Below are 27,223 nucleotides of genomic sequence, written 5' to 3' on the forward strand. Positions count from 1 at the left end.
GAGTCGTTGAGACATCGTACAAACACAATTGTAGGCTAAGTACTAGCATCCATCTTCACATGTTTTCACTCTCTGCAAGTGCCGGTGCCGCACCGCGTTTGGAGGCAGGACCAAACCATTACATGTAAGTAGAAGGGGGTGTACAGAGGCTTTGGATAATTAACTTTTGGAAGAAAATAAGTTAAATTAATCGTAAGTTTAGTGAATACTTTATCAATATAACGTTCTATTAATGTTAATTATTGAGGATTGATGAAAGGTTACTTAAACATTTTTTTCTTAATGTTCTAAACATTTCGGGGCCCCCGTCAGTCACGGGCCCTTAGAATCCTCCTAACTTTTCACCCCCTTACGGCGCCCCTGAGGGTATGTAATGTTACTTTGATCTGTTTACTTATGTTGTGGCAGATATTTAAGTAAGCTTTCTTAACGCTAATGTTATAATAGTCAGATTGCTCTGAAGACGGGAGGGGATATTCTATTCATTTTCACGTTCACACAGTCTGTGATTTGAACTGCAACGGCAGTTGAAACTGTATTTCCTTTATCCTGTAATATGACTTGATCGCTTTAAAACTCTGCACACTGTTATTATCAGCTGTTCCACCATGGTTTCTACCTCAACCTGTAATAGATTTACACCGTCTGTAGTAGTAGCAGAGTTATTTTATAGCAATTGATCGAATCCGCGCTGCTGCGAGTTGAGTAAAGTTAGAACGATATTGGCAGATTCGGATTTCACGGATCAATAACTGATGAACAAAACGTTATTCAGACACAAATTACGTCTCCTAAGTACCGTGGTAAGGTTGACAACGAACTACAATCACATGTTGATAAAAAAAAAAAGGCAATATGCGCCGTCTTCCGAGCTGGACACATTAAATTGGTCTCTTTCCGCAGCCGGAGAAGAAACGAGTGCTCAGGTACCGTCTGCAAAGTGCAACACCGAAAAAAGAGAATACAATAATATTAAATCACTTCACTATTATACCGTATATTTCTACCAAACTCACTACACACATCAATAGTCTCCTGTTGGTCAGACTACAGCAGAGAGTTTGGAAGAATGTGCTTTTGAATAATTTTGGGAAATATTTATAGTGTAACATCTTCAATAACTATGGTATAATCTTCAATAACTTCACTATTATACAGTGGAGTGCTACCAAACTCACTACACACATCAATAGTCTCCTGTTGGTCAGACTACAGCAGAGTTTGGAAGAATGTGCTTTTGAATAATTTTGGGGAAGATTTATAATGTAAAATCTTCAATAAACATGGCATCATCTTCAATAACGTTACTATTATACCGTATATTTCTACCTAACTCACTACACACATCAATAGTTTTCTGGTGGTCAGACTACAGCAGAGAGTTTGGAAGAATATGGTTTGGTTTTGATTTCTTATATTGACAAATCCAATGGCTCCATCATATAGATCAAATGTGACCTGAAAAAACCAGGGAATATGTAAACATAAGTGTTATTTTCTATAATATACATGTGCAAAACAATAATTTCATTTACACAGTATTCATTTTTTATTTTTCCCAACAGGAACAAGAAAAAAAGGGAAGCTTATATTCTAAATGTATTGGTTAAAAACAACACAAATGTCACCACAGCCCCCAGAGAGGAGGAGCGATGGGGGATGCAAGCGGGAAAGACAAATGTGTGTGGAGTCTCTTCTCCACGGCCGCGACTGCGAGAGGGAGCTGCAGCTTCTCTCTTCCACAGAACCATCTTCTGCCTGTAACATTACCGCGCCATTTTAATTAAAGTACCCATTTGAACCTTATGCCAGAGACTCCATTGGTCTCATTTATCCTAAGCTTCTCTCCTGGACGCGAGAATAACGAATACTCTAATAGTAACATCTAATGTAAATATGAATGGCCCAAGGATAGACCCCTGTGGAACCTCTTTCTGATGGTAAAATGGCCTCAATGGAGTACATTCAGCAACAGTAATAGTTTATGGTTCAAAGCGATGCTCTATCTAGCTTATATGAGACTAAAGGCTCTATGCACACTTTTAGAAATCAGTAGGCTTTAGTGTGTTGTTAAATTACCACATATTTATAACATTATTACATTTAAAGTGGACCTATCATGCTATATTTGAATAATATATTGTAGGGCCATACCTACAGTTGGGCAAAAAAGTATTTAGTCAGCCACCAATTGTGCGAGAGGCCTGTAATTTTCATCCTAGGTATACATCAACTATGAGAGACAAAATGAGAAGAAACATCCAGAAAATGACTGTCTGATTTTTAAAGAATTTATTTGCAAATTATGGTGAAAAATAAGTATTTGGTCACCTACAAACAAACAAGATTTCTGGCTCTCACAGACCTTTAACTTCTTCTTTAAGAGCCTCCTCTGTCCTCCACTTGTTAACTGTATTAATGGCACCTGTTTGAACTCGTTATCAGTATAAAAGACACCTGTCCACAACCTCAAACAGTCACACTCCAAACTCCACTATGGCCAAGACCAGATGGTGAGCTGTGATGAAAAATGGTGAAATGCAATGTAAAATTACCAAAAAAATACCAGCTCACTAAATCACAACCACTACAAACTACTACCATGGATTGGGCAGAGAACGAGTCCGAGAAAATTGCTCCCCCATGTGACGTAATATGACGCGTTTGACGTATGACGTTAAAAAAAAAAGCACTCTTTAGTAGCAGAGCTCAAAACGGCTCCTTTCCTCTGAATTCCTGCACTTATGTCTTGAAAAACATATCAAATCCTGCATTAACTTTTTTCAATTGTAATTTTCAGGCAAGGTTAAGCATAAATCTATTTTTTTTACAAACCTGCAAGTTGAACTTTAAGTGCATGCATTTGAATATTATTGAGAACATTTGAACAACTTTTTTAAATCAACACAACATCTTTTAACAGTGAGTTGTGTCAAACAGTCCATCTCACTCTTTCTGACCAGTCTCAGTGCACTAGTGAAGGTGTTCTCCCATGTGGTCTGGTTCTCTGAGACTCTTCTCACAGGGAGCACAGACGTCAGGTTTTTCTCCAGTGTGGGTAGGCTGGTGGAGATTCACACTGTATGAGTCACTGAACTCTTTCTTCCACTGTTCAAAGGAGTGGATTTGCTGGTGGCGCTTCAATGAGAGTGAGTCCGTGAAACTCTTCTCACACTGGTCACAGGAGTAGGGTTTTTCTCCAGTGTGGATTCTCTGGTGGACCCTTAAATTGAATGACCGTTTAAAGCTCTTCTCACACTGGTCACAGGTGAAAGGCTTTTCTCCAGTATGGATTCGCTGGTGGATCCTCAAATTGCCTGACTGGCTAAAGCTCTTCTCACACTGGTCACAGGTGAAAGGCTTTTCTCCAGTGTGGATTCGCTTGTGGATCGTCAAATCGAATGACCGGATAAAGCTCTTCTCACACTGGTCACAGGTGAAAGGCTTTTCTCCAGTGTGGATTCGCTGGTGAACCTTGAAATAGCCTGACTGGCTAAAGCTCTTCTCACACTGGTTACAGGAGTAGGGTTTTTCTCCAGTGTGGGTTCGCTGGTGAACCTTCAAATTCCTTGAACTCCAGAAACTCTTCTCACACCGGTCACAGGTGTGTGGTTTTCCTATCATGTCTGTAGACTGATGTTGACCGAAAATACTCTTCTCCCCCTCGTCATAAACCCTATCTGGGTTTATGCAGCTCTCTTCCTATAAAACAAAACAACAAATCAACATGATATCCTATTGCAAAGACTAGAGCACTTAGTTGGCATACAGGGAACTGCTTTAGGCTGGTTTAGGTCCTATCTATCTGAACGCTCTCAGTTTGTACGTGTCAACGATGAATCTTCCATGCAAACCAAAGTTAGCCATGGAGTGCCACAGGGCTCAGTGCTTGGACCTATTTTGTTCACACTATATATGCTTCCGTTAGGCAATATTATAAGGAATCATTCTGTAAACTTTCATTGTTATGCGGATGATACTCAACTATATTTATCAATCAAGCCTGATGAAATTAATCATCTAAATAAAATTCAAGACTGCCTCAAGGACTTAAAAACGTGGATGACCTTACATTTTTTGATGTTAAACACGACCAAAACTGAAGTTATTGTACTTGGCCCGAAGAATCTACGAAACAAATTATCTAAAGATATACTAACTATGGATGGCATTAATTTGGCCTCCAGTGAGACTATAAGGAATCTTGGTGTTATATTTGATCAGGATTTATCCTTTAACACCCACATAAAATCAATTTCAAGGACCGCCTACTTCCATCTACGTAACATTGCAAAAATCAGGCATATCTTGCCTCAAAACGATGCAGAGAAACTAGACCATGCATTTGTTACTTCAAGGCTGGATTATTGTAACTCCTTATTATCAGGGTGTACCAAGAAGTCAGTCAATTCGCTTCAGCTGATTCAAAATGCTGCAGCTCGTGTACTAACCAGAGTTAGGAAAAGGGACCACATTACTCCTGTTCTGGCTGCCTTACACTGGCTCCCTATAGAACACAGGATAGAATTTAAAATTCTTCTTCTCGCCTACAAAGCCCTTAATGGGCAGGCGCCATCTTACCTTAAAGAACTCATTATACCCTACTGTCCTACTAGGGCATTGCGTTCCAAGAATGCAGGGTTGTTGGTTGTTCCTAGAGTCTCTAAAAGTACAATGGGAGCCAGAGCCTTTTCTTATCAAGCTCCACTTTTGTGGAATCAGCTTCCAGTTTGTGTTCGGGCGGCAGACACCCTATCCATTTTTAAGAGTGCGCTTAAGACCTTCCTTTTTGATAAAGCTTATAGTTAGGGCTGATTAGATTCAGCCCCTAGTTTTGCTGATATAGGCTTAGTTTGTCGGGGGACATCTTACTTCTTCCTTCTCTCTGTCTATACCTGTGTACTCTCATGTTCCGATTAACCCAGCTTCCCCAAATTTCTTTCTTTTTGGTGTCTATATACGCCGGGATCCGGAGTCATGGATGATCCTGCGGTCCTGTGTCATGGATCGCGAGTCCTGGATCTTGAGTCGTGGCTGTGGTCCTGGATCATAAGTCCTGGATGGATATCCTCGTGGATTCATCTTCCTATTATAGACACATGCATTTCCAAACATTTGGACTACCTATGTTGTAAATGTATTATCTTTTCAATTTGCACACGGCATCTATTGCACGTCTGTCCGTCCTGGGAGAGGGATCCCTCCTCTGTTGCTCTCCCTGAGGTTTCTCCCATTTTTCCCTTTAAACTGTGGGTTTTTTTCTCTGGAAGTTTTTCCTAGTACGATGTGAGGGTCTAAGGACAGAGGGTGTTGTATTGTCATACTGATATTCTGTACAAACTGTGAAGTCCACTGAGACAAATGTAACATTTGTGATATTGGGCTATATAAATAAACATTGATTGATTGATTGAGTTTCACTCTCAATAGCGGCAGCTCGCTTCTGATTGGCTTGAAGGGCAGTCGTGTGATTCAAAAACAAAAAATATTAAAAGATTGGCATCAAAGGACACATAGATTGATAGATATGCAGTTATTAATAACATCTAAAAAGATTTTTAAAAAAAAGAAAAAATGTAACTTTAAAAAAAACAAATCCCACTTCCCCTCGAACTCTGCGTGACCCCCCTGGCGGGCCCCCGGGGGGTCGGGCCCCCTCCTTTGAAAAACACTGTATTAGAGGACACATAAATGTCTTGATGCAAGTTCAAAATGGACGTGAAAGAAGTAAAGTAAGTCTTTTAACGAAAACCGGGAATGCATTCTGACTCGTTGTAGCCTAAAATACCGCTGAATAAAGGAAGAAGTATAAATACCCATTAACTTGATACAACTTCTGCACAAAGACGCACTGATTGGTTGATTGATTCAGAATGATTTGTTGTTATGTTTTGAATAAATACAAGGGGGTTGGCTCTCACAAACACATTTTTTTTAAATATTATTCAGAAAATGCAAAATCTAAATGTGTTTTTTCAACCAATATCATGATGGAATATTGCATATTTGATCTGTTATAAGGTTAGAATTATGTATACTGTAGCTAAATACAAAAAACTAAAAGGGTTGAAGCACACAAACTAATTTCATTGTTTTATACATTAGTTTTAGTATCCAGGTATCACTAGATATTAAAATATCTACACCGTGAATTTGAAAATAATGAACATTAAATGATCACATTATATCAGTAAATTCAGAGGTAGGAAGTACATTTACTCAGGTACTTTTACTTAAGTACAATTTTGAGGTAATTGTACTTTACTTGAGTATGTCCATGTTATGCTACTGTGTACTTCTACTCCACTACAGTTCAGAGGTAAATGGTGTACTTCTACTCCACTCCATGTATTTAATACGTTTAGTTACTCGACAGATGTGGATGAATAATGTGAAATATAATCAAGTGTTAAATCAGACTTTAGTTCCACCTGGAGTAAATCCACAAGCTACCCTGCGGTATACAAAGTCATTCAAACTAGCTGCACCTTTACCAGCTTTGATAACACTTTAATGATCAATCATTATAAAACATATCTGGTACAAGATCTCTGAGTACTTCTACTTTTACTCAAGTACAAGATCTGAGTACTTCTCCCACCTCTGAGTAAATGTGAATGATCAGGGGCCTCATTTATAACGCCGTGCGCAGGATCCAAGTGGTTAGGTTGCCTACGTAGTAGAAATTAAAAAAATAGGTACAGAAATGTTCCGACATTTTCCGATTAAAAAAACATTGCGTCCGGCGAGGAAAGTGCGTACGGCACTTCCTTCGCCTGTTTCCCTTTATAAATAACAACCGACTCGAAATGCGGTGCAGCTTTTGCGGGCTTCACGTAACACCCATATTTGCCTATAAATAGTCAAAGAAACGCCCATTCATTCATTTTGACTGACTTTATGAAGAAGATCGCAGGAAATGACGACAGATCAGCTAACAAATACATCTCGCACCGTGTCAGATTTCGGTTATTTTGGGGAGGTCGAGATAAATCATATTGTTTGGTGGATGCAGTTTGAACCAGAGTAGCAGCATGGAGGTCGGATCGTTTGCGTGGAGGACCGCACATTTTCCCGTCAAGTTAGTATTTTATAAATCGCAAACATTGCGTAGAAACTGGCGTACGTCATTTTTTGAGCATATATCCCTTTATAAATGAGGCCCCAGATGTTACCATCTCCTTGTATATGCTACTTTAGCTTTAGCACTCACTATTTTCTACAGGTGAATTCCTGTTTACATCTTTGATTGATTTTGCCAGATGTTTCCTAGCAACCAATATGATTCACTCAGTTTAACGAATGCTTTTTTAATTCTTCATTGTTTAGATTCAAATGCAACCATGTAAACAATTCTGAAAACTTAAATCAACAGGACTCTAGACGGCTAAACTTTACACAGAATGTCATTGTTTTCACTCAAATATGAATAATTATTTAACCAGGATTTTCACTTTTAAAAGTTAAAGTAACTTACCTCTGCTGATGAAGTCATTCTGCTGCTCGTGTTATCATCTACCTGAAGTTCAGCCATCTGCAATAACAGAGATTACCATATTACTTATTAGCCAACTACAGGAATTAAAATAAACATTTTGTGTTTTTCTAAATGTTAACCTTGAGTCCATTAATTTGACAAAACAATCACTACTACAAAGCTCAAAGAGAGATGGAGTCCATCAAGTTAGACACTTGCACATCTGACACATATAGAGACATATCTTGTTGTGCTTTAGTTTGTGATTTTTTTTAAATAAATGCAGCTTTAAAAAGAGGTAAAGCTATATATTAGAAATATAAATCAGGGGTGCCAACTTTGGGTACCTGGCTGGAGTGAGATTTTGATATCATGGGTTTAATTAAACATGAGCACTAAATGACTGCTATCGTGTCAGTAGCGGGACCTTAGCATATCTATAGGATATATATACAATATATAAAAATACCAGATATTGGACACAGACTATAAAGGGCACAACGTTTCATTCGCTAATGAAAGTCAAACACATGTTTCCACTGTGTTATTGTGTGCATAGTAGAGATTCACAAGTACTGTATGCATACTGTATGTAGAAGTATTATTTTAAGCAACACATTAAGTTGAGGAAACACTTGAGTCAAATGTAATTAAAGTCAGATCCACTCGTGTCTTGGACGGGGCAGTGATATCATAAACCTGTTAATGTACGCATTCAAACACTTTTTCTGTTACCAGCTGTATTCACCTTGCAGGTGCTGCTATGTGGCTTTTATCCTGGATAAAGTGTTTAAGTCATGAGTGTTTAAAGTTTAACTTCTTCATATTTGTCTAATATTATAGTTGACTTTTCACCGTGCAACACTCACAGTGTCACATGGTCAGATAGGCTCAAGAAGCTGACTCAGATGAGGAAATATATGATACATTATGATGTGATATGAATGATAATGGGACAAATCGACGTCTGCCCTCACAGAGCCGCGGACTGTACGTACTGTTGCTTTGATCCGGTTACTTATGTTGTGGCAGATATTTAAGTAAGCTTTCTTAACGCACATTTTATAATAGTCAGATTGCTCTGAAGATGGGAGGTGATATTCTATTCATTTTCCCAAAAAAAAAACCCATATTTAATTTCAGTTTCCTTAAAAGATTGTCAATATGAGGTTTAAAGCAGAGGTATTCATCTATAGTGATGCCTAAGTATCTGTAGTTGTTAACGGCTTCAATTGGGTTATGCTTTGCAGACATGATGCAGGGAAGAACAGTTGGTAACTTTTTCTTCTTGGAAAACAACATGACTTTGGTCTTGTCTGAATTTAACACCAACCTGAGGTGGAACAGGTGTGACTGAAAAGTGTAAAAAGCAGACGTTCAAATGCAAGGGCAACAGTGCTAGCACACCAGTATAGATCAGTATAATCTGCATATAGATTTACAGAGGCATCAATATGTTGACGCACATCAGTTATATAAATTGTAAAAAAACGGTGGGTCCCAAGACCAAACCTTGAGGAACACCTCTGGGCACATTAAGAAAGCTTGAGGAGAGACTGCTGAATTGTACACATTGCTTGTGATATGAAAAATAGTTTTTAAAACCAGCCAACAGCTTGGTCAGACAGGCCTATATGGGATAACTTCTGGCATAGAATGCCATGGTCCACAGTATCAAATGCCTTGGATAAGACTATAAAAAGGGCAGCACAGTATCTCGTTGCATCCAAGCCTTCAACAATGTCATTCACTACTTTCAAAGCAGCCGTTACTGTACTGTGCTGCTTCCTAAAGCCTGACTAGTGAGGAGATAGAATAGGTTCAAGCTTAAATATTCTTTGATTTGATCAATCACCAGCCTTTCAAGAACTTTAGCTAATATAGTTTGGAAATTGGTCTGTAATAATTCATCACCATGGGATCACCACCTTTCAATAAGGGGAGAACAGTTGCAGTTTTCCAAACATCTGGAATAACATTGTTTGTTAAAGAAAGATTCAAAACATGACACACTGGTTGGTCTATCTGCAGCTAGACGTAAGAAACAAGGGGGGAGATCGTCTGGGCCTGCTGATTTATTGGGCTCTAGGCCCTTTAGAGCCTTACAAACCTCCCCAACAGAGAAGGGGTCGAAGGAGAAAGTGTGACTACTGGATAAAGTTATGTAACATCTAATGTAAACATGAATGGACCAAGGATAGACCCCTGTGGAACCTCTTTCTGATGGTAAAATGGCCTGAATGAGTACAGTCAGCAACGATAATAGTTTATGGTTCAAAGTGACGCTCCATCTATCTTATGAGACTAAAGGCTCTATGCACACTTTTAGAAATCAGTAGGCTTTAGCTTGTTGGTAAATTACCACATATTTATAACATTCTTATATTTAAGTGACTGTTGTGCCTTGTTCTTTAGGGAGCTTTGTGTGTGTGTTTGATGTGAAAAAAAATAGAAGTTGACAACTTAAGTGCCTGCATTTGAATATTATTGAGAAGATTTTAACAACTTTTTTAAATCCACACAACATCTTTTAACAGTGAGTTGTGTCCAACAGTCCACCTCACTCTTTCTGAACAGTCTCAGTGCACTAGTGAAGGTGTTCTCCCATGTGGTCTGGTTCTCTGAAACCCTTCTCACAGGGAGCCCAGACGTCAGGTTTTTCTTCAGTGTGGGTAGGCTGGTGGAGATTCACACTGTATGAGTCACTGAACTCTTTCCTCCACTGGTCAAAGGAGTGGGTTCGCTTGTGGCGCTTCAATGAGCGTGAGTCCTTGAAACTTTTCGCACACTGGTCACAGGTGAAAGGCTTTTCTCCAGTGTGGATTATCTGGTGGCGCTTCAAACAGCCTGTCCGTTTAAAGCTCTTCCCACACTGGTCACAGGTGAAAGGTTTTTCTCCAGTGTGGGTACGTTTGTGAGTCTTCAAATCGTCTGAATGGTTAAAGCTCTTCTCACACTGGTCACAGGTGAAAGGCTTTCCTCCAGTGTGGATTATCTGGTGGCGCTTCAAACAGCCTGACCGTCTAAAACTCTTCCCACATTGGTCACAGGTGAAAGGATTCTCTCCAGTGTGGGTTCGCTTGTGAATATTCAAATTGCCTGACTGCCCAAAGCTCTTCCCACACTGGTCGCAGGTGAAAGGTTTTTCTCCAGTGTGGGTACGTTTGTGCATCTTCAAACTGCCTGATTGCCTAAAGCTTTTCTCACACTGGTCACAGGTGAAAGGTTTTTCTCCAGTGTGGGCATGTTTGTGAATCTTCAAATTGCCTGAAGTCAAGAAACTCTTCTCACACTGGTCACAGGTGAAAGGCCTTTCTCCAGTGTGGATTATCTGGTGGCGCTTCAATGAGCCTGAGTCCTTGAAACTTTTCTCACACCGGTCACAGGAGTAGGGTTTCTCTCCAGTGTGCATTCTCTGGTGAATCCTCAAATAGCCTGACCGGGTAAAGCTCTTCCCACACTCGTCACAGGTGAAAGGATTTTCTCCAGTGTGGGTTCGCCTGTGCATCTTCAAATTGCCTGACTGCCTATAGCTCTTCCCACACTGGTCACAGGAGTAGGGTTTCTCTCCAGTGTGCATTCTCTGGTGAATCTTCAAATTGCCTGACCGGCTAAAGCTCTTCCCACACTGGTCACAGGTGAAAGGATTTTCTCCAGTGTGGGTTCGCTGGTGGACCTTCAAATCGCCTGACCAGCTAAAGCTCTTCTCACATTGGTCACAGGTGAAACGTTTTTCGCCAGTGTGGGTTCGCTGGTGGACCTTAAAATGGCTTGAGTGCCTAAAGCTCTTCTCACACTGGTCGCAGGAGTAGGGTTTTTCGCCAGTGTGGGTTCGCAGGTGAACCTTCAAATCGGCTGACTGGATAAAGCTCTTCTCACACTGGTCACAGGTGAAAGGTTTTTCTCCAGTGTGGGTTCGCTGGTGGACCTTCAAATTCCCTGAACTCCAGAAACTCTTCTCACACTGGTCACAGCTGAAAGGTTTTTCTCCAGTGTGGGTTTGCTGGTGGACCTTAAAATTCCCTGAACTCCAGAAACTCTTCTCACACTGGTCACATGTGAAAGGTTTTTCTCCAGTGTGGATTATCTGGTGGACCTTCAATGAGTATGAATGGCTAAAGCTCTTCTCACACTGGTCACAGGTGAAAGGTTTTTCTCCAGTGTGGGTACGTTTGTGGCTCTTCAAATTCCCATAACTCCAGAAACTCTTCTCACACTGGTCACAGGTGAAAGGTTTTTTTCCAGTGTGGATTCTCTGGTGGACCTTCAATGAGTCTGAATGGCTAAAGCCCTTCTCACATTCGTGACAGGTGAAAGGTTTTTCTCCAGTGTGGGTACGTTTGTGGATCTTCAAATTCCCTGAACTCCAGAAACTCTTCTCACACTGGTCACAGGTGTGTGGTTTTCCTATCGTGGCTGTAGACTGATGTTGATCCAGCTGTTCTCCGATGATACTCTTCTCCCCCTCGTCATAAAGCCTATCTGGGTTTATGCAGGTCTCTTCCTATAAAACAAAAAGTCAACAGAGAGTGGTATTAGAGCAGGGGTTCCCAAACTTTGCCATGCCAAGGACCCCCATATAGCATTATCCTCTGGCGGGGACCCCCTGGTTGCCATTTTTTTGAATTACTTTATGATGGAAAATATGACAAATTAATCATACAGCTTAATACATTTTCTTAATATATTTTTGTATTAATAATTAGTTATTCTTCTAAACATTTTTTGTATTTATCTTTTGTTTGTCATTCATTACATCTTCTTTTATACACATTCTTAACACAATATTAAATAGTAATATCAACAGTAAACATATTTTTAAAGCATTTTTGATGAGCAGGTGATTTCTTTCTTTATAATATATCATTTTGAACATTAATATGAACAATTAACATATTTTTGTTTTGCATCTTTGAAAGCTATTATATATTATAAAGCTATATACCTTTTTAATATTATATATAATATTCAACAGTAATATTAACAATAAACATATTTATATTCATATATATAAACAACAGTCCTTGTCATTTCACTATGTTTGTCTCTTTTTGTATACCTGTTCCCTCACTAGTGGGAGGGGTGGGCTTGGTGGCTCCTCAGTGTTTCCCCTAGGATGGAGTCATAGCAGCGGTGCTAAGGCACGTGGGCCCAGCGTAATGTGAGTGCGGACCGTGTGGAATATTTTAGTGTGTGCACCCCGCCAATTTGTTTCTATGTGTCTGCCAGCACAAGAAAGGCTCTTGAGGCCTAGTACCAGGGCCGGTTCTAGCCAATTTGCTGCCCTAGGCGAGATTTTATATGTAAAGAATAAATGAAAAATCTCTACAAAAGGCAAATACACTACAAAAACGTATTGACATAGGTAATATGCGTCAAAATGGCTTCAAATCTATTCATTATGGTATGAACATGTTTGAATTGGGGGGTGGACGTCACTTTCTCTTGGGGGGTCTTGGGGTATGCCCCCCCGGGAAGAATTTTTTGAACATTTTAAAAGTAAAATGCTTCAATCCGGTGCACTTTAAGCACACAATTACTAGAGACCTGATCTAGGGGTACAACTCTAAAACACCCATATGAAAAAGATCGGTTTACATTTTAATAATCAAATAAGTATGTGAACATAACCAATAACCTACCATCTATCCAATAACAAATAAATGTAGCTTATTTTATTTTTGTTGTTCATTCATATCTAATTTTACTTAGTTAACATTTATTTATTTATGCATATTTTTGTATCTCTCCAACTTTAAACGATATTTTTGGATTACTGTCCTATAGTATACATTGGAATGATTTCCAACCTATTTTTATTCATCCTAATAATTATAAAGGAGTGCCTTGGAAATATGTTTTTACATCATTTGTGGTCAAAACGTTTGAGACCCACTGAGATAACTTCGACTAAAATTAACTTATCTAAACACTCAGAGAGTCCTTTACCTCACTGAGCTCTCCTCCACCCTGGTTGTAGAAACATCTACTTCTTATATCCGTTAGCGCAGTTAGCAACAGATTCGAATAACAACAGCGCCGGTACCGGTGCGCCCTCTCCCTCGCTCGCTCTCCAGCTCCCACTCTCGCACGTCGGCTGTGAGCTCCGTGCGCCTGATAAGCCAACATCCCCCACTTTCATCACTTATAGCGCCCATCGTACAGAGCAAATGAAAAGTGTAACCGGGGTGAAAAGGGTGTTACATTTACTTAATTATGAATGTTGTTACATCAAGGCCGAAAATTTGGATCAGCGCCGACGGGCAAAACATTTTTTTGACCTTTTTAGGTACCTGGCTGGCGCCCCCTAGAAGCGGCGCCCATATTTCAGCAGCGGCGCTGCGCGGCCACTGTTTGTATATAGGGGAAACACTACTCCTACACAGTTTAGCAATCCTAGGTTTTAGGTTTGTCATTGTCCACTTGCAAACGTCCTCTGCCCTTTGTTTTTAATACCTTCAATGTAGAAAAGCCAGACTCGCTGAGGTACGTGGTGGCAAATGGAAGAAAGGCAGTGCAGGATAGCTTTTTTTGACATACACCCAGTACTGAGGGAGTGAAACAGTATGCAAGTTTCCGGAGCCATGAGGAATCCGAAAAACGGCCAGCCAGTTGATGATTTTCAGAAGAGAGGAATTCACTGATCTCCCTTCGCAGTTCAAAAACACAATTCAAAAACACAATTCAAAAACACAATTCAGCACCGCCCCACGGGAAAGCCAGCGCACGTTGGAGTGGAGCAGTAACACCTCAAACTTTGCACCCATCTCGTTACACAAAATACGCTTAGCAACAAGTTCCTCGCGATGGAGCATGCAGTGCGTTGCCACTACATTTGGGGCCTTCCGCCTGATCAAAGCTGTCACTCCGCTTTTTTTGCCAGTCATAGCCCCACTGCCCCATCTGAAAACACACCCACACAACGAGACCAGTCAAGTCCATTTGAGATGATGTACTCATCTAAAACTTGGAAAATGTCTCTTCCAGTGCTTTGCAAAATAATATTTCCTCAACAAAGTTGTCTTCTGATATAAATCTGATGTATGCAAGCAATTCTGCGATATTTGCTACATCCGTGCTCTCATCCAGCTGCAGAGCGAAATATTCAAAAAGCTGAGCAGATACTCAGTTTCACTCTCAATAGCGGCAGCTCGATTCTGATTGGCTTGAAGGGCGGTCGTGTGATTCAAAAACAAAAAATATTAAAAGATCGGCATCAAAGGACACATAGATTGATAGATATGCAGTTATTAATAAAATTTAAAAAGAAAAAAAAAAGAAAAAAATCCCCCTTTCCCTCAAACTCTGCGTGACCCCCCTGGTGGCCCCCAGGGGAGGTCGGGGCCCCCACATTGAAAAACACTGTATTAGAGGACACATGAATGTCTTGATGCAAGTTAAAAATGGACGTGACAGAAGTAAAGTAAGGTTTTTAATGGAAACCGAGAATGCATTCTGACTCGTTGTAGCCTAAAATACCGCTGAATAAAGGAAGAAGTATAAATACCCATTAACTTGATACAACTTCTGCACAAAGGCGCACTGATTGATTGATTGATTCAGAATGATTTGTTGTTATTTTTAAATGAATACAAAGGGGTTGGCTCTCACGGACAAAATGTTTTTAAATATTATTCAAAACATGCTAAATCTAAATGTGTTTTTTCAACCAATATCATGATGGAATATTGCATACTTTATCTGTTATAAGGTTAGAGTTATATATAGCTAGATACAAAAAACTAAAAGGGTTGAATCACACAAACTCATTTAATTGTTTTATAAATTAGTTTTTGTATCCAGGTATCACTAGCTATTAAAATATCTACACCGTGAATTTGAAAATAATGAACATTAAATGATCACATTATATCAGTAAATTCAGAGGTAGGAAGTACATTTACTCAGGTACTGTACTTAAGTACAATTTTGAGGTAATTGTACTTGACTTGAGTATTTCCATGTTATGCTACTGTGTACTTCTACTCCACTACAGTTCAGAGGTACATGGTGTACTTTTACTCCACTACATGTATTTAATACCTTTAGTTACTTCACAGATGTGGATGAATGATGTGAAATATAATCAAGTGTTAAATCAGACTTTAGTTCCACCTGGAGTAAATCCACCAGCTACCCTGCAGTATACAAAGTCATTCAAACTAGCTGCACCTTTACCAGCTTTGAGAACACTTTCATGATCAATCATTATAAAACATATCATATCTATTATTCTGAAATGGACCAATCTGCACAATGACTACTTTTACTGTCGCTACTTTCACTATATTTTGATGAGAATACTTTTCTACTTTTACTTGAGGAACATTTTGAATGCAGGAATTGTACTGAAACAGAGCATTCCTACACTCTGGTACTTCAGAGTTCTTCTACTTTTACTCAGGTACAAGATCTGAGTACTTCTACTTTTACTCAGGTACGAGATCTGAGTACTTCTACTTTTACTCAGGTACAAGATTTGAGTACTTCTCCCACCTCTGAGTAAATGTGAATGATCAGATGTTAACATCTCCTTTTATTACATGGCTTGGTTGAATACTCGATTCTGATTGGTCAATTCAGACCACGTGATACGTTGTTAATACCGAACAGACAGACCGCTGTCAAGGACTTATTGACCGTTGTTAAAGACGCTCACATCTGCACAAACAAGTCTGTTCGATTTAACTGTATACAGTTTGCTTTTCTAACTGACAAGACAAGAGCGACAAGAAAACAGCGGAGAAGTAACGGGCAGAAATCCTCCTTTTTACGCAACGGTCCAGACATAGACATCAAACGGCGACACATTTCAGTTGCCAGTTACTTTGGCATTAGGGCAGGGATATCTAGATACTTTCCAAGGTTTGACATAATGAATTGTGCTACTTTTAAAGCAAGCAGCGATGTTTTCAAATCTGTAATCAAAAAGCTCCTCAAAAACGCTATCGAAGCAGTTCCTGCCGTTGCTACGTTAGTTCAAACGGTAACAAAGGACTATTTGTCTTAGCGGATGCATGTCAATTTAAATCAACACATACAACTATTTTTTAAATCAATAAAATCATTTTCTAAATCCACAAAAGCATTTCAATTAATATTGGGAGTCATAACGTTACTTTGTTGAGAATGTGGCCATGTAATAAGCGGGACTCATGCCGATCTAGATCCCTCCGATCTAGATCCCTCCGCTTCGCGTCGGGCTCCTGATCAGCCTGTCGGTGTTCTTTTCCCCATAATGACCGCGTCGCAGCACATTATCCCTTACGTATATGCTACTGTAGCTTTAGCACTCACTATTTGCTACAGGTGACTTCCTGTTTACATTTTAAATTTATTTTTGCCAGATGTTTCCTAGCAACCAATATGATTCACTCAGTATAAAAAATGCTTTTTTAATTCTTCATTGTTTAGACTCAAATGCAACCATGTAAACAATTCTGAAAACTTAAATCAACAGGACTCTAGACCAGGGCTCGACATTATAATTGTCCCGCTGGCCCGGAAGCACTATTTAGACACCCCGGGCCAGCATAACGTACTTTCCACTTGCCCGCTCGGGCCACTAAAAATATTGTTTAAAAAAAAATGTTTCCTGTGGTATTGGTATTTTGATTATCAATTTAGTTAAATAGTTTCGTTTATCAACGTTACAACATAGCGTTTCGTGAGTCGCTTGTCATTGTTGGGTGAAAAGCAAACAGCTGTTTGATGCGGAGCGCAGCGCGAGCAGGCTCTCGTGAGCGGGAGCGCGCTCCTTCACTACAGACTATCGCGCCAAAATGTTTTTAATACCAGCGGTAACCGGCCAAGCGCCGGGCAAAAAACAATCTTCAAATAAAAGAAAGTCACCGGAGGAGTTAAAGGAGAGTGACAGCATGAGAAGAAGAGGGAGAGAACGTTTCAGCCAGCTTGATCGATGGAGTTGGCTTCTAGTGGTGCAGTGACGCGTCCTAAAACCCTTTTATAATCTATCGATTAGATTTATGATTCGAAAATTATAAAAGTAGGGTAGACATGTGGAGATTATCCGGCTGAACAAAACCTGCATTTATCAAACAGGTTCGTTTTCCACAGACTTTATTTCCAGCTATTTTCCAAAACCCTGTGGAGAAGTCCCATTGCTTTTTTTGTCGAGGGAACCAGCGGCTTACTTCCTGGTTTTATGACGCATCACTGCACCTCTCAATATGATGCCAATATAAACAAGGTCTTCTGTCGGCTCTTTACATCAATGCCGACCTATGCTGACAAGTAAGTGAAGAGTAGAAAATATAAAAAGGTATTGGCTATAGGGAAATATCCCAGCAGTTTAGGATAATGAAGGTTCTAATCTAATCTACTACATAGCCATTACATTTCTAACTCCTACACTGTAAACAATTACCAGCATTTCACAACATTTAACAGTATTATTTTACAGTGACATATTGTAATCAAGACCCCCTGTAATATCCCAACAAATACATGTAAAAATGACTGTATCCTTGGATTTCACAGCATTTAACTATTATTTCACAATAAAATACTGCAATCAAAATCCTCTGTAATCAAATCAAAAACACATCAAATGTTGTAATATCACAACAACATTAAAAAAATTCCAAGGATTTCACAGCATTTAAGAGTATCATATTACAGAGAAATATTGTAATCAAAAGCCCCTGTAATATCACAACAAAATATCTATAAAACAGTAGAATTGGATTTCACATTATTTAACTATTATTTCACAGTAAAGCAATGTACTCAAAATCATCTTAGCACAACCATGATAGACTATATATATATAAAGAGCACAACTCATTACTGTAAAATTTGAATTGTGCACCATTGCACATGTGCAGAATAGACTATTCTAACCGGCGTGTGTTCTGGCAACCCTGTCTCCTAAAAATTACGTTCCCACAGAACTAAACTGCATTCTCAATTACGTTTAGCTAGAAATGTATTTTTGCAACGATTCCAGGGATGCCTGACTTGAGTTTCTAGCAACAGGGAAAGTGGAAAAAGTGCCCCAAATCAGCGTCTTAATTTACCCAGGGCCTAGTGCTTGGCTTTCGGCATGAAAATTCAGGAAACTCCCCTGAGCATTTTAGTAAATATCTCAACTTTGGAGAGGACATCCGAGAGGAGTTGGGGGACAAACGACACATCAAATCACATCTCCACATCAAGCCGAAGCTAACTAGAATACTCTTGACTGCCTAGCATGCGGGGAAATTGGCGTGCTCTATCACCACAAGAGCGAGAGTGAAAGCGGCTTAACGGAAGGCTTTTTCCCGTTTTAAGCCGTAACGTTTGACATTCGGAGCACCAGAGGGACGAATCTGCATGTAGTCTTCGAGACGATTCCAACGACACCAAGCTCAAAGCTGTCGGACCTTTCTTTGTGCCGTCTAGAGTATTGAGAGCCATGAAAACATGACCTTTAACCTTAGTTTGCGACCTGGTTGAAGGTCACAGCGGCCGCACATTTTGCAAGCGGGTTCCACACAAGTTAAGCAATATACTCTCAAAGTCTCGGAGCGCCAAGCACCTTTTTTCAATTTTCTCTCCCTCCCTCACCAAAGGGTGTCCAATCCTTAGCTCTAGACAGGATTTTGTGAGAGTTTGACATTAGATTGAAAAAAGATTCTGGGTGGGTTAGGGTTCCCATATTTCAGATACCTTATCTGGACCCTATTTAGAGTCCCCTGGTGAAAAAATTATCTTTCCAGCCCTTTCCAAAGTCAGGTTATTAAAGATTATTCAACAAAACATTTCAATAACGTGCTTTAACCACTAGGTGTCCCTATTTACCAATTGGATCAAATATATAAGTCAGCCGAATTAGTGTTGAGAAAGTTGAAGATCACGTGACATACACGCCAGAAAAAACGTCATTTCCGGGTATTTGTCAACCGTAGGTGTCACGTTTGAAGGGACGAAACGGAACGTCATCGCTCGAACGGCCAATCATATCGCGCTTTGAGGAACCCAAAGCCTCCTGACAGAGATGCCTCGATCCTTTCGAAAATTTGCACGGAGGCAACAGTCAAGGTGAACATCTGTGAGTTTTTCCAAGGCGGTTACCATCGGTAAACAGCAAGTAAGTACTGCCCATAATGTGGAGTAGTGGTGGATATTATGTGCTTTCGATTGCAAACGCCAGTGGAGTAGTGTCGTTTTGGTTTGTACATGGTAGCGAATAGATAGCTAGCGTTAGCTAGTAACATTAGCTTGATAGCAGCCATGTCCACCTTCAAGCAGGTGGCCTTAACGTTAGCCTAGCTAGTGCTAGCCAGCGCCGTATATGGCTATGGTAGATGGCTCTGGTGCTAGCCAGCCAACTGTTGCTGACTGTTCCATTTGTTGGCAGAAGGCTTATGCTGTATTCGAATGAAAGAGTGAACAATGAATACTTTAACAGGTAAGACTGGCATAATTGCCATTGGTATAAGCTAGTTAGCTTAGCATTGCTGCTAAGTTTGTATTCTGAAGCCATGGTCTAACTAACTTACTAGTAGGTTAGCTGATGTTAGCTAGCTAATGAATGTTTCTTGTGGTTGGTGGTTTCATGACATTGTCTAATCAAATTAGGCCTAATCTAAATCGGTGTCAAAGTTGGTAACGTTAGTTGCTCTTATAATGTTCTTAATGAATTCGTCACGGACCCTATTGCATATTCGTGTCACCACGTGTCATAGGGCTGCAACAAACGACTAATTTGATAATCGATTAATCTATCGATTAATGAAACGATTAATCGATTATTCGGATCGTTAAGGTTTTAACTGTACTACTACTTATATCAATACTGCTTATCGATCCGGTCCTTTTAACGATAGTATTAACGGTTCTTTTGACAAGAAATAAGGTAAACTAACTAAACAAATTGTGAACAAAACTAACATTGCTTTTTATTTGAATTAAATGCATAATATTTCAAATCAAAAGAAACAACAATGTTTTAACAAATCATATTAAATAATGTGATGACAGAACTGTAAACAGAATAGCTGAAACTTTAACAAAATAACTCAGTTACCTCTAATCATTAACCTATGTTTTTATAACTGAGTTAACTCTGTGTGTTGCTGCTAGCATACATAACACCTGACGTGGAAACGTTACTCGTGGACGGGGCTACAGAGCTACTAGAAAGACAGTCGAACCCAACATTCCTCCGTCTGAATGTGGAGCACTCTTGCTAAATGTTTAGACAAATTGCTCGTTTTACCGCCTTTATATGATAAACTGTTATTGCACTTTTGGTAACGAGCATTGTCCACATCGAGACGGCTAAAGTTTAACCACACCTCGGAGCGCGTTCTCTCTGCCATCTCCTGCGTGTGTGTGTAAATTGCCCCGCCCCCTCGCATGCAGGCGGGGGAGAGATCTCTCGTCTGAATTGGGAAGATCGAAAATACATTATAGACGCATTTTGTAGTCATATTGCATATTAGAAACTGCGATATAATGTTTATGTAGCAATAATACATATGACATATGTTTTAAATGTCTCCTGTACCGATAAAAAAGAGCGATAACGTTGGAGCTTAACGGGGTGTAGAACACATGTGATGACGTCATCAACGAATCGACGACTGAATTAGTTGCCAACTAGGCGCACCTTTTATCGATTACCAAATTAGTTGGCAACTAATTAGTTGGCAACTAATTTGGTAATCGATTAAGTCGATTAGTTGTTACACCCCTAGTGTCTTGGCTTTCAGAATATTAAACTTGTGCTCTCTCCTGACAGACTGAGAGGCTGATAACCTCAGCTCAGTGACGTAAAGACACACCTTTTATATCATCATTATCGTTTGAAAAAAATAAGAGACCAAATGAAAAACAGGTATAAAATACTATATGACATTAACAAAACAGTTGTTAAAAATAACAAGAATACAGTTTAAAAGGGGAGTGATTTGTAAGATATCCATAAAGAAAAATAAAATCTGTTTACAGTTCTGTTTCATATGGGTGTTGAGAGATGTATCCATAGATCTCTTAATGTTGCTCTGAGACACAGAGTTCAACATTTTATGGCTGACCATGCTGCTCTCAAAACATGCTCAGACATAAAAAGTTGAACTCTTTTTTAGCCTCATTGTAGCCTGTGGCTTACTTAGAGTTTAAGCCTCGCCTAGCAAGCAAAGTTTCAATCACTCAATACTTTCATCAACACTACTCTGGATGATAAAGGATTACCAAACTCTCTCTCCCTCTTCACAATGTTTACAGGTTCGCAATGTTTATAGGTTTGAAATGTTTATAGGTTATTGCAATGCGTAATGTTATTTCTCTGAAAACACAAACATTTTTTATCTTATTTTATTTCTATACTATTCTAGCCTAAATTAGCTTCTACTTTTACCTGCATTTTGTACACTGTCCTGTTTTGCACTTTACCTGTCTTGTCCCTGCACCCTGTCCAATGTTGTCTTTATGTCAGTACCTACCAGCAACACATTTCTAGTATGTTGTAAAACTACATGGCGAATAAACAGATATTGTATCTTGTATCTTCCTCTTGGCCTACTGATTGCCTGCCTGGTGTTGACCGACGCGACGAGGTGTATTGCCTAAATCCTAAATCCAATCCACGGATTGCTTCCTAGTTGGAGGTAGGCCTAGTTTGCAACACAGACCGTAGTTTATAGACTGTGCATAACTGCAGTCCCCAGCTCCAGTGCTTCACTCCATGAAGTACTGAAGCTCAGACATTTGTTACCTGTGCAGCACACCTGAGATTAATCACTTCATCCAATACTGTTTGACAGTACATTTATGTGAGCTTACCTCTCTTGCTTCCCTGTGGTGTTTTTTTACTGCCTCTATTCCAGATTTGACATCCTCGTGATCCTGGTGTGCGTGCGCCTCGATGAAATTGCTAGTGACTGTTCGAGTGTTGTTGCATCTAAGGTAGTTAACATTTCGATATGATTGTGTGACTGCGGTCTCGTCTAAATGGGATGCTCAACTACCTGACTGAATGGCTACACCTTTACAACATGCTCATGTTCATAATCTGCATACAAACTGAAAAATTCCTTTTGTTGGTTGCCTTTGTAATTTCTCCTTTCTCTGGTCTCCTTTTTTCTAGGTCATCAGAGAGGCCAACCATCCTCTTCAGTGTCAAGCAGCCAGGCTAACCATCCTCTTCAGTGTCAAGCAGCCAGGCTAACCATCCTCTTCAGTGTCAAGCAGCCAGGCTAACCATCCTCTTCAGTGTCAGGCAGCCAGGCTAACCATCCTCTTCAGTGTCAGGCAGCCAGGCTAACCATCCTCTTCAGTGTCAGGCAGCCAGGCTAACCATCCTCTTCAGTGTCAGGCAGCCAGGCTAACCATCCTCTTCAGTGTCAGGCAGCCAGGCTAACCGTCCTCTTCAGTGTCAGGCAGCCAGGCTAACCGTCCTATTCATTGTCAGGCAGATTGAATTATGTTTGGGTAGGTAACTAGTTACCACGCACAACAATGTTCCACTGTAAATATATTGGATGTCAGCATGTGTCTGAGAAGGTGCATAACTTTGTTCAGCACACAAAGCTGCACAGTAATGCCCTCAATTTTCACGATCAGTGTGGGGTGCCTGACTGCTCACGGAGGTACAGAAAACACACAGCACTGAAATCGCATATATATAGGCTGCATAAGTACTACTTGCAAGCTGCTCGGCCTATACCGCCTGACATATCAGCTCTACCACCTGACACATCCTTGAAATGTGTGCTTGAGGCTTGTGCATTTAAGTGTGACACTTTAGCCTCTCTTATTAAGCATTTGAAGACACACGTAAGGGGAGGAATGGAAACTAGATGCCCATTTGCACGAGCGCAACCCAACCAGAGCCATGTGCCACAGCATCGTCCGATTAATAGTCAGGAGCCACCCAAAAAGCTTTGCTGACATTAGCAGGCGAGGTGAAGTTGTTGGAGATGGATGCCCCTCTCTTCTCCAACAAGTTAAAACTAGAGTGGAATATAAAACTAGGAACAACACTCTGGCTCGACGCCGACGAAGCCGAGAGGGAAGAAGGAACACTGGAGTGGCAGGAGAGTCCAGACTGACGGGAGGTCCTGTCGACCAATACGGGTATGTGTAGGGGTGGACAAAATATAGATATTGCAATTATTGTACGTTGAAGGTTTTGAAGGCTACAGTAATAATAATTCCTTGCTTTTACATAGCTCTTTTAAGGACACCCAGTGTTTTACGATGGTCTTCTCATTCACACACTGAGAAGCGGCGAACATACAGCGCCAGTGTCCTCTCCATTCACACTCACACACTAATGACGATCAGCAACCATGCAAGGCACTGACACGACCCGTTGGGAGCAATTAGGGGTTATAGGGGCACTGCCATGCTAGACTAACTTAGGTTATTTTAATTGAATGTTTAAATTATGTGTGTAGATTTTGTATAATCGCCGTCAGTGTAACTGTGTCCATGATAATTGAAATGTTCCCACTCCAAAACCAGTCCAAATGATCGGCCCCAATAGTATAGATTTAACCTATGATTCCTATCCCTAGGTGTGTAAGGTGGTGCCCAGCAGACTTACCAGAGGGGGAGACCGAGGCAACGTTGGAGGATTCGAAAAGGGATCTGCGGAACATCTACTCAGGTATGCAATCTACTTTATTTTTTGTGAATTGACACCTAAATAAACATCCCACATTAAGCAAAAAGGCCACCTTAATATTCAGAATGAGTAATGATGAGAGCATGAAATTAAAGGTTTGACACTCAACATTTCCCAGAGGTGGGGACATTGAATTGAATTGTTGTTACTTGGGTACTCTCAAACATGTATTTGTATGTCTGTACACAGAGGAAGGGATGGGTGGGGCAGAGAGAGCAGAACCTCTGATGGTGAGGACCTACGTCATTCTGCGGAGGTCCCTCAACAGAATGCCTGCTCCAGCGATGTTGGAGGTCAAAGAGGAATGGCCTTTTTTCTTTTCTCAGAGAGGGCTTTTCTCCCACTTTGACCTCCTGACGGACGTCAACATACTTCAGAAGCTCCAAGAGGCCCTGGGTCAGAGAGGACAGACCATCCTGCATTTCTGCAAGAAACTGGACAACCCGAAGATCAGGGAAGTTCTGGCCAGCTATGATCCAGAGGGTTCGGAGAAGGCTGCCTGCATCCTCCAGCTCCTTATGGTCTACTTTAAGGAGCCTACGGAGAAACTGATGCTCGAAGTTGATATACGTTATTTTTTATTTATTTAAAATGCTAAACGAGTGATTACATTAGGGGCGACTGAAGCTCAGTTGGTAGAGCTGGTCTTTCATCGACCGTAGGGTTGGTGGTTCGAATCCTGGCTCTGACTGTCCGCATGTCGGAAGTATCCTTGAGCAAGACACTTAACCCCCAAGTTGCTCCAAATGGGCCGAGCTGATCTGTGTTGAGCTGTAGTGCGCGGATTAGCTGTTGCCTTAGCATCACCCAGGCGGGGGCTGCACATTGGTTTGCGGACGTCCATTTGTAAGCGCTTTGGGTGTCTTGAAAAGCGCTATATAAATGCAAGTAATTATTATTCAGTGATGCAAACACAGGTATGGAGAAAAAAGAACTCACCCCCCCCCCCAAAACGAAAACTCTTCGGTTCTCCACGAATTACACAAGTCACCCAAATCAGCGCTAAAAAAGCGGGAGGCGCCGAAAAGCGACTAATTTGCGTCACTGATTATCAGACCATTTATTATGTTCTGATTTACCTCTGACCAATGAACGATCTTCATCCTTGCATAATGTTAAATCTATGCTATTGTGTGTTACTTTGTTACAGACCTGTTCCACTGCTGCTGATGTAGTGAATACTGCAGCACTCCCAAGCACCCCCTGCTTGATCATTCAAGGTAATGTAATGTTCAGGGATGGGATTTTGCCTGTTTATACAGGATTTCCTGCTTTTCTGACCTGAATGGCTAGACTTCACTGCTGCTTTTATTCTTATTATATAATTTCACTTAGGACATCCCTGTTCTGCTCCACCATCGATGAGGGATAGGATACTGAATGGTTACTCTAAAGAGCTTAAGTGTTCGTTTGCATCGAGGGGAGAATCTGACTGAAGGCCTTCCATCTCTCCTGCACTCCATTCAAGTCCAGTCTGTGAAACGATACTCTGACGCCACATGTTTCAGCGATTCGCGTTAGTTAAAATCTGTAGCCTGTTTCAATAATTCAGGGGTCTGACGAGTTGACATGTTCTCGTTCCAGCTGGGCTCGTAACCATCTACCCATAGAGGAATGAGGTTAAACCGTCTAGCCATAAAGGCAGAGGGAGGAGGGCTAGGGAGTTGCTTTGTCGTTCAGCCAGATTTTCCTATCTGCACAGGGACCTTTGATGCTTTTACAGTGACTGTTAAGTAGCCTACCTCACTGACGGTGGAGTAGAAAAGTGCTGTCCACCTGAAGTGGAGGGTTCTGTGTAATGTCCTTGCATGCTCTGCACTGTATATTTTCTTGCTTTTTGGTCCTTGACCAATCATGAATGTTACTCGGATCTGGTATTGACATCTCTAGCTCAAGTATTATTTTTGTTTTGATTGATTCTAGGAATGTACCTATCCACCATAACGCATGACGGGGTATCTGTTCATTTCAGGTGACACAATGAAGCCTTCTGGGTGGATGCTATCCATTGAGGGACAAGTGGTAATGGGCCCACACCCATTTTTTTTGCATGGGGTAGCTGCCTTATTCAGCAGCTACTATGTCTTCAACCTCGAATATCCCGTTGGATCATGCACACTGGAGTTCATCCAAAAGGTATTGTAACACTCAAACACATGATCAATGTCATCAGTAAGACTTATCATGCAAAGTTGTGTTTCACTATCTGGCTATTAAGTCTATGCCTTTTCTACAGAGGCCACAAAGTAGATTAAATGCTTTGAGTATGAAGCCTGGAACCAATTATGCGAATTGGGACCACACCATCACTTGATGTTGCTGGGCTATCTTGTTAAAAAATGGACATAATGGTTTAATTCACATTTATAGTATGGCTTCAAAATTCGGATAAGTAAGTAAACCTTATGTTAGAGGTACCTGAGGCACTCTGCTAGGCTAAAAATAATGTTATTGTGAGAGGATGATCCAACAGGTTTGGACTAGTAACAGTCGGTGTGGCAAAAGACACAGGTGAACACCTTGATAAATGCTGCCTGCAATACATGAGTCTATTTAAAACTGAAACTTATCTTTGCTTATTAACAGGTGCTTCTTGGGCATCAACCCGGAGAAAGGCTCCAAGGCAAAGAAGCGAAGCCCCATTAACCCTCACGTGAGCACCCTTCACCGGAAGCTGATAGACTTAGAATGGTCTGCATAGACTGCATGGTGTGCGGGGACAAGTCCAGTGGGAAGCATTACGGTCAGTTCACCTGCGAGGGATTATTTGTTTAAAGGATCCGTTAAGGGTTAATCTGTTTTTTATTGATAGTTGAGGTGAACTAGTTCATGTTCCTGTTTGTTTACTCTGTTGTTTACACTGTTGTTTATTTTGTCAATAAATATGCCAGTGGGCTTCCATTGATTTTACCTCATTTGTGCGTTTGGTGTTTTTTTAAAATTGTACAATAAGATTACGTGCATTTTTGTAGTGCAGCTCCAGTACTTCCAGGAGGAAGCTCACACTTTGGTTTCCTGTTAAACTTGGACAGGAAACCATTGTATGAGCTTCCTCCAGGAAGTACTGGAGTTGGGGCTTACAGTTATGCACATGTATCATTGTAAATTCA

At 40.5% G+C, this 27,223-nt stretch overlaps 1 protein-coding gene, 1 long non-coding RNA gene and 1 pseudogene across 7 annotated transcripts in view; 2 read left to right on the forward strand and 1 right to left on the reverse strand.

The window, feature by feature from the left end:
• The window catches only part of LOC307027236, an 85,814-nt pseudogene that overhangs the window by 47,737 nt on the left and 10,854 nt on the right, over window positions 1-27,223 (reverse strand). The window contains exon 3 of the transcript XR_013810524.1: window positions 7,478-7,534. The product of XR_013810524.1 is annotated as an uncharacterized misc_RNA (transcript). The remainder of the gene's footprint in view (window positions 1-7,477; window positions 7,535-27,223) is intronic.
• LOC307027240 lies at window positions 18-2,157 on the forward strand. The gene is made up of 2 exons (XR_013804576.1): window positions 18-124; window positions 1,566-2,157. It is a non-coding gene; the product is annotated as an uncharacterized lncRNA (long non-coding RNA).
• Window positions 22,421-27,028, forward strand: LOC307027230 (uncharacterized protein). Of its 5 annotated transcripts, XM_079695440.1 has the most exons (7): window positions 22,924-23,560; window positions 24,004-24,095; window positions 24,303-24,343; window positions 24,440-24,673; window positions 25,264-25,333; window positions 26,086-26,249; window positions 26,700-27,028. In XM_079695440.1, exons 1-7 carry the CDS (start codon window positions 23,319-23,321, stop codon window positions 26,757-26,759), a joined length of 903 nt encoding a protein of 300 aa, XP_079551566.1. In that variant the 5' UTR covers window positions 22,924-23,318; the 3' UTR covers window positions 26,760-27,028. The 5 variants fall into 5 exon arrangements, with proteins under 5 accessions (XP_079551568.1, XP_079551567.1, XP_079551566.1 ...); XM_079695442.1 differs by lacking the exon at window positions 22,924-23,560 and adding an exon at window positions 22,421-22,915 and having other exon boundaries at window positions 24,013-24,095; window positions 24,303-24,673; XM_079695441.1 differs by lacking the exon at window positions 22,924-23,560 and adding an exon at window positions 22,422-22,915 and having other exon boundaries at window positions 24,303-24,673.

The sequence above is a fragment of the Notothenia rossii genome (genome assembly GCF_949606895.1).
Source record: "Notothenia rossii genome assembly, contig: scaffold_99, whole genome shotgun sequence".
NCBI lineage: Eukaryota > Metazoa > Chordata > Actinopteri > Perciformes > Nototheniidae > Notothenia > Notothenia rossii.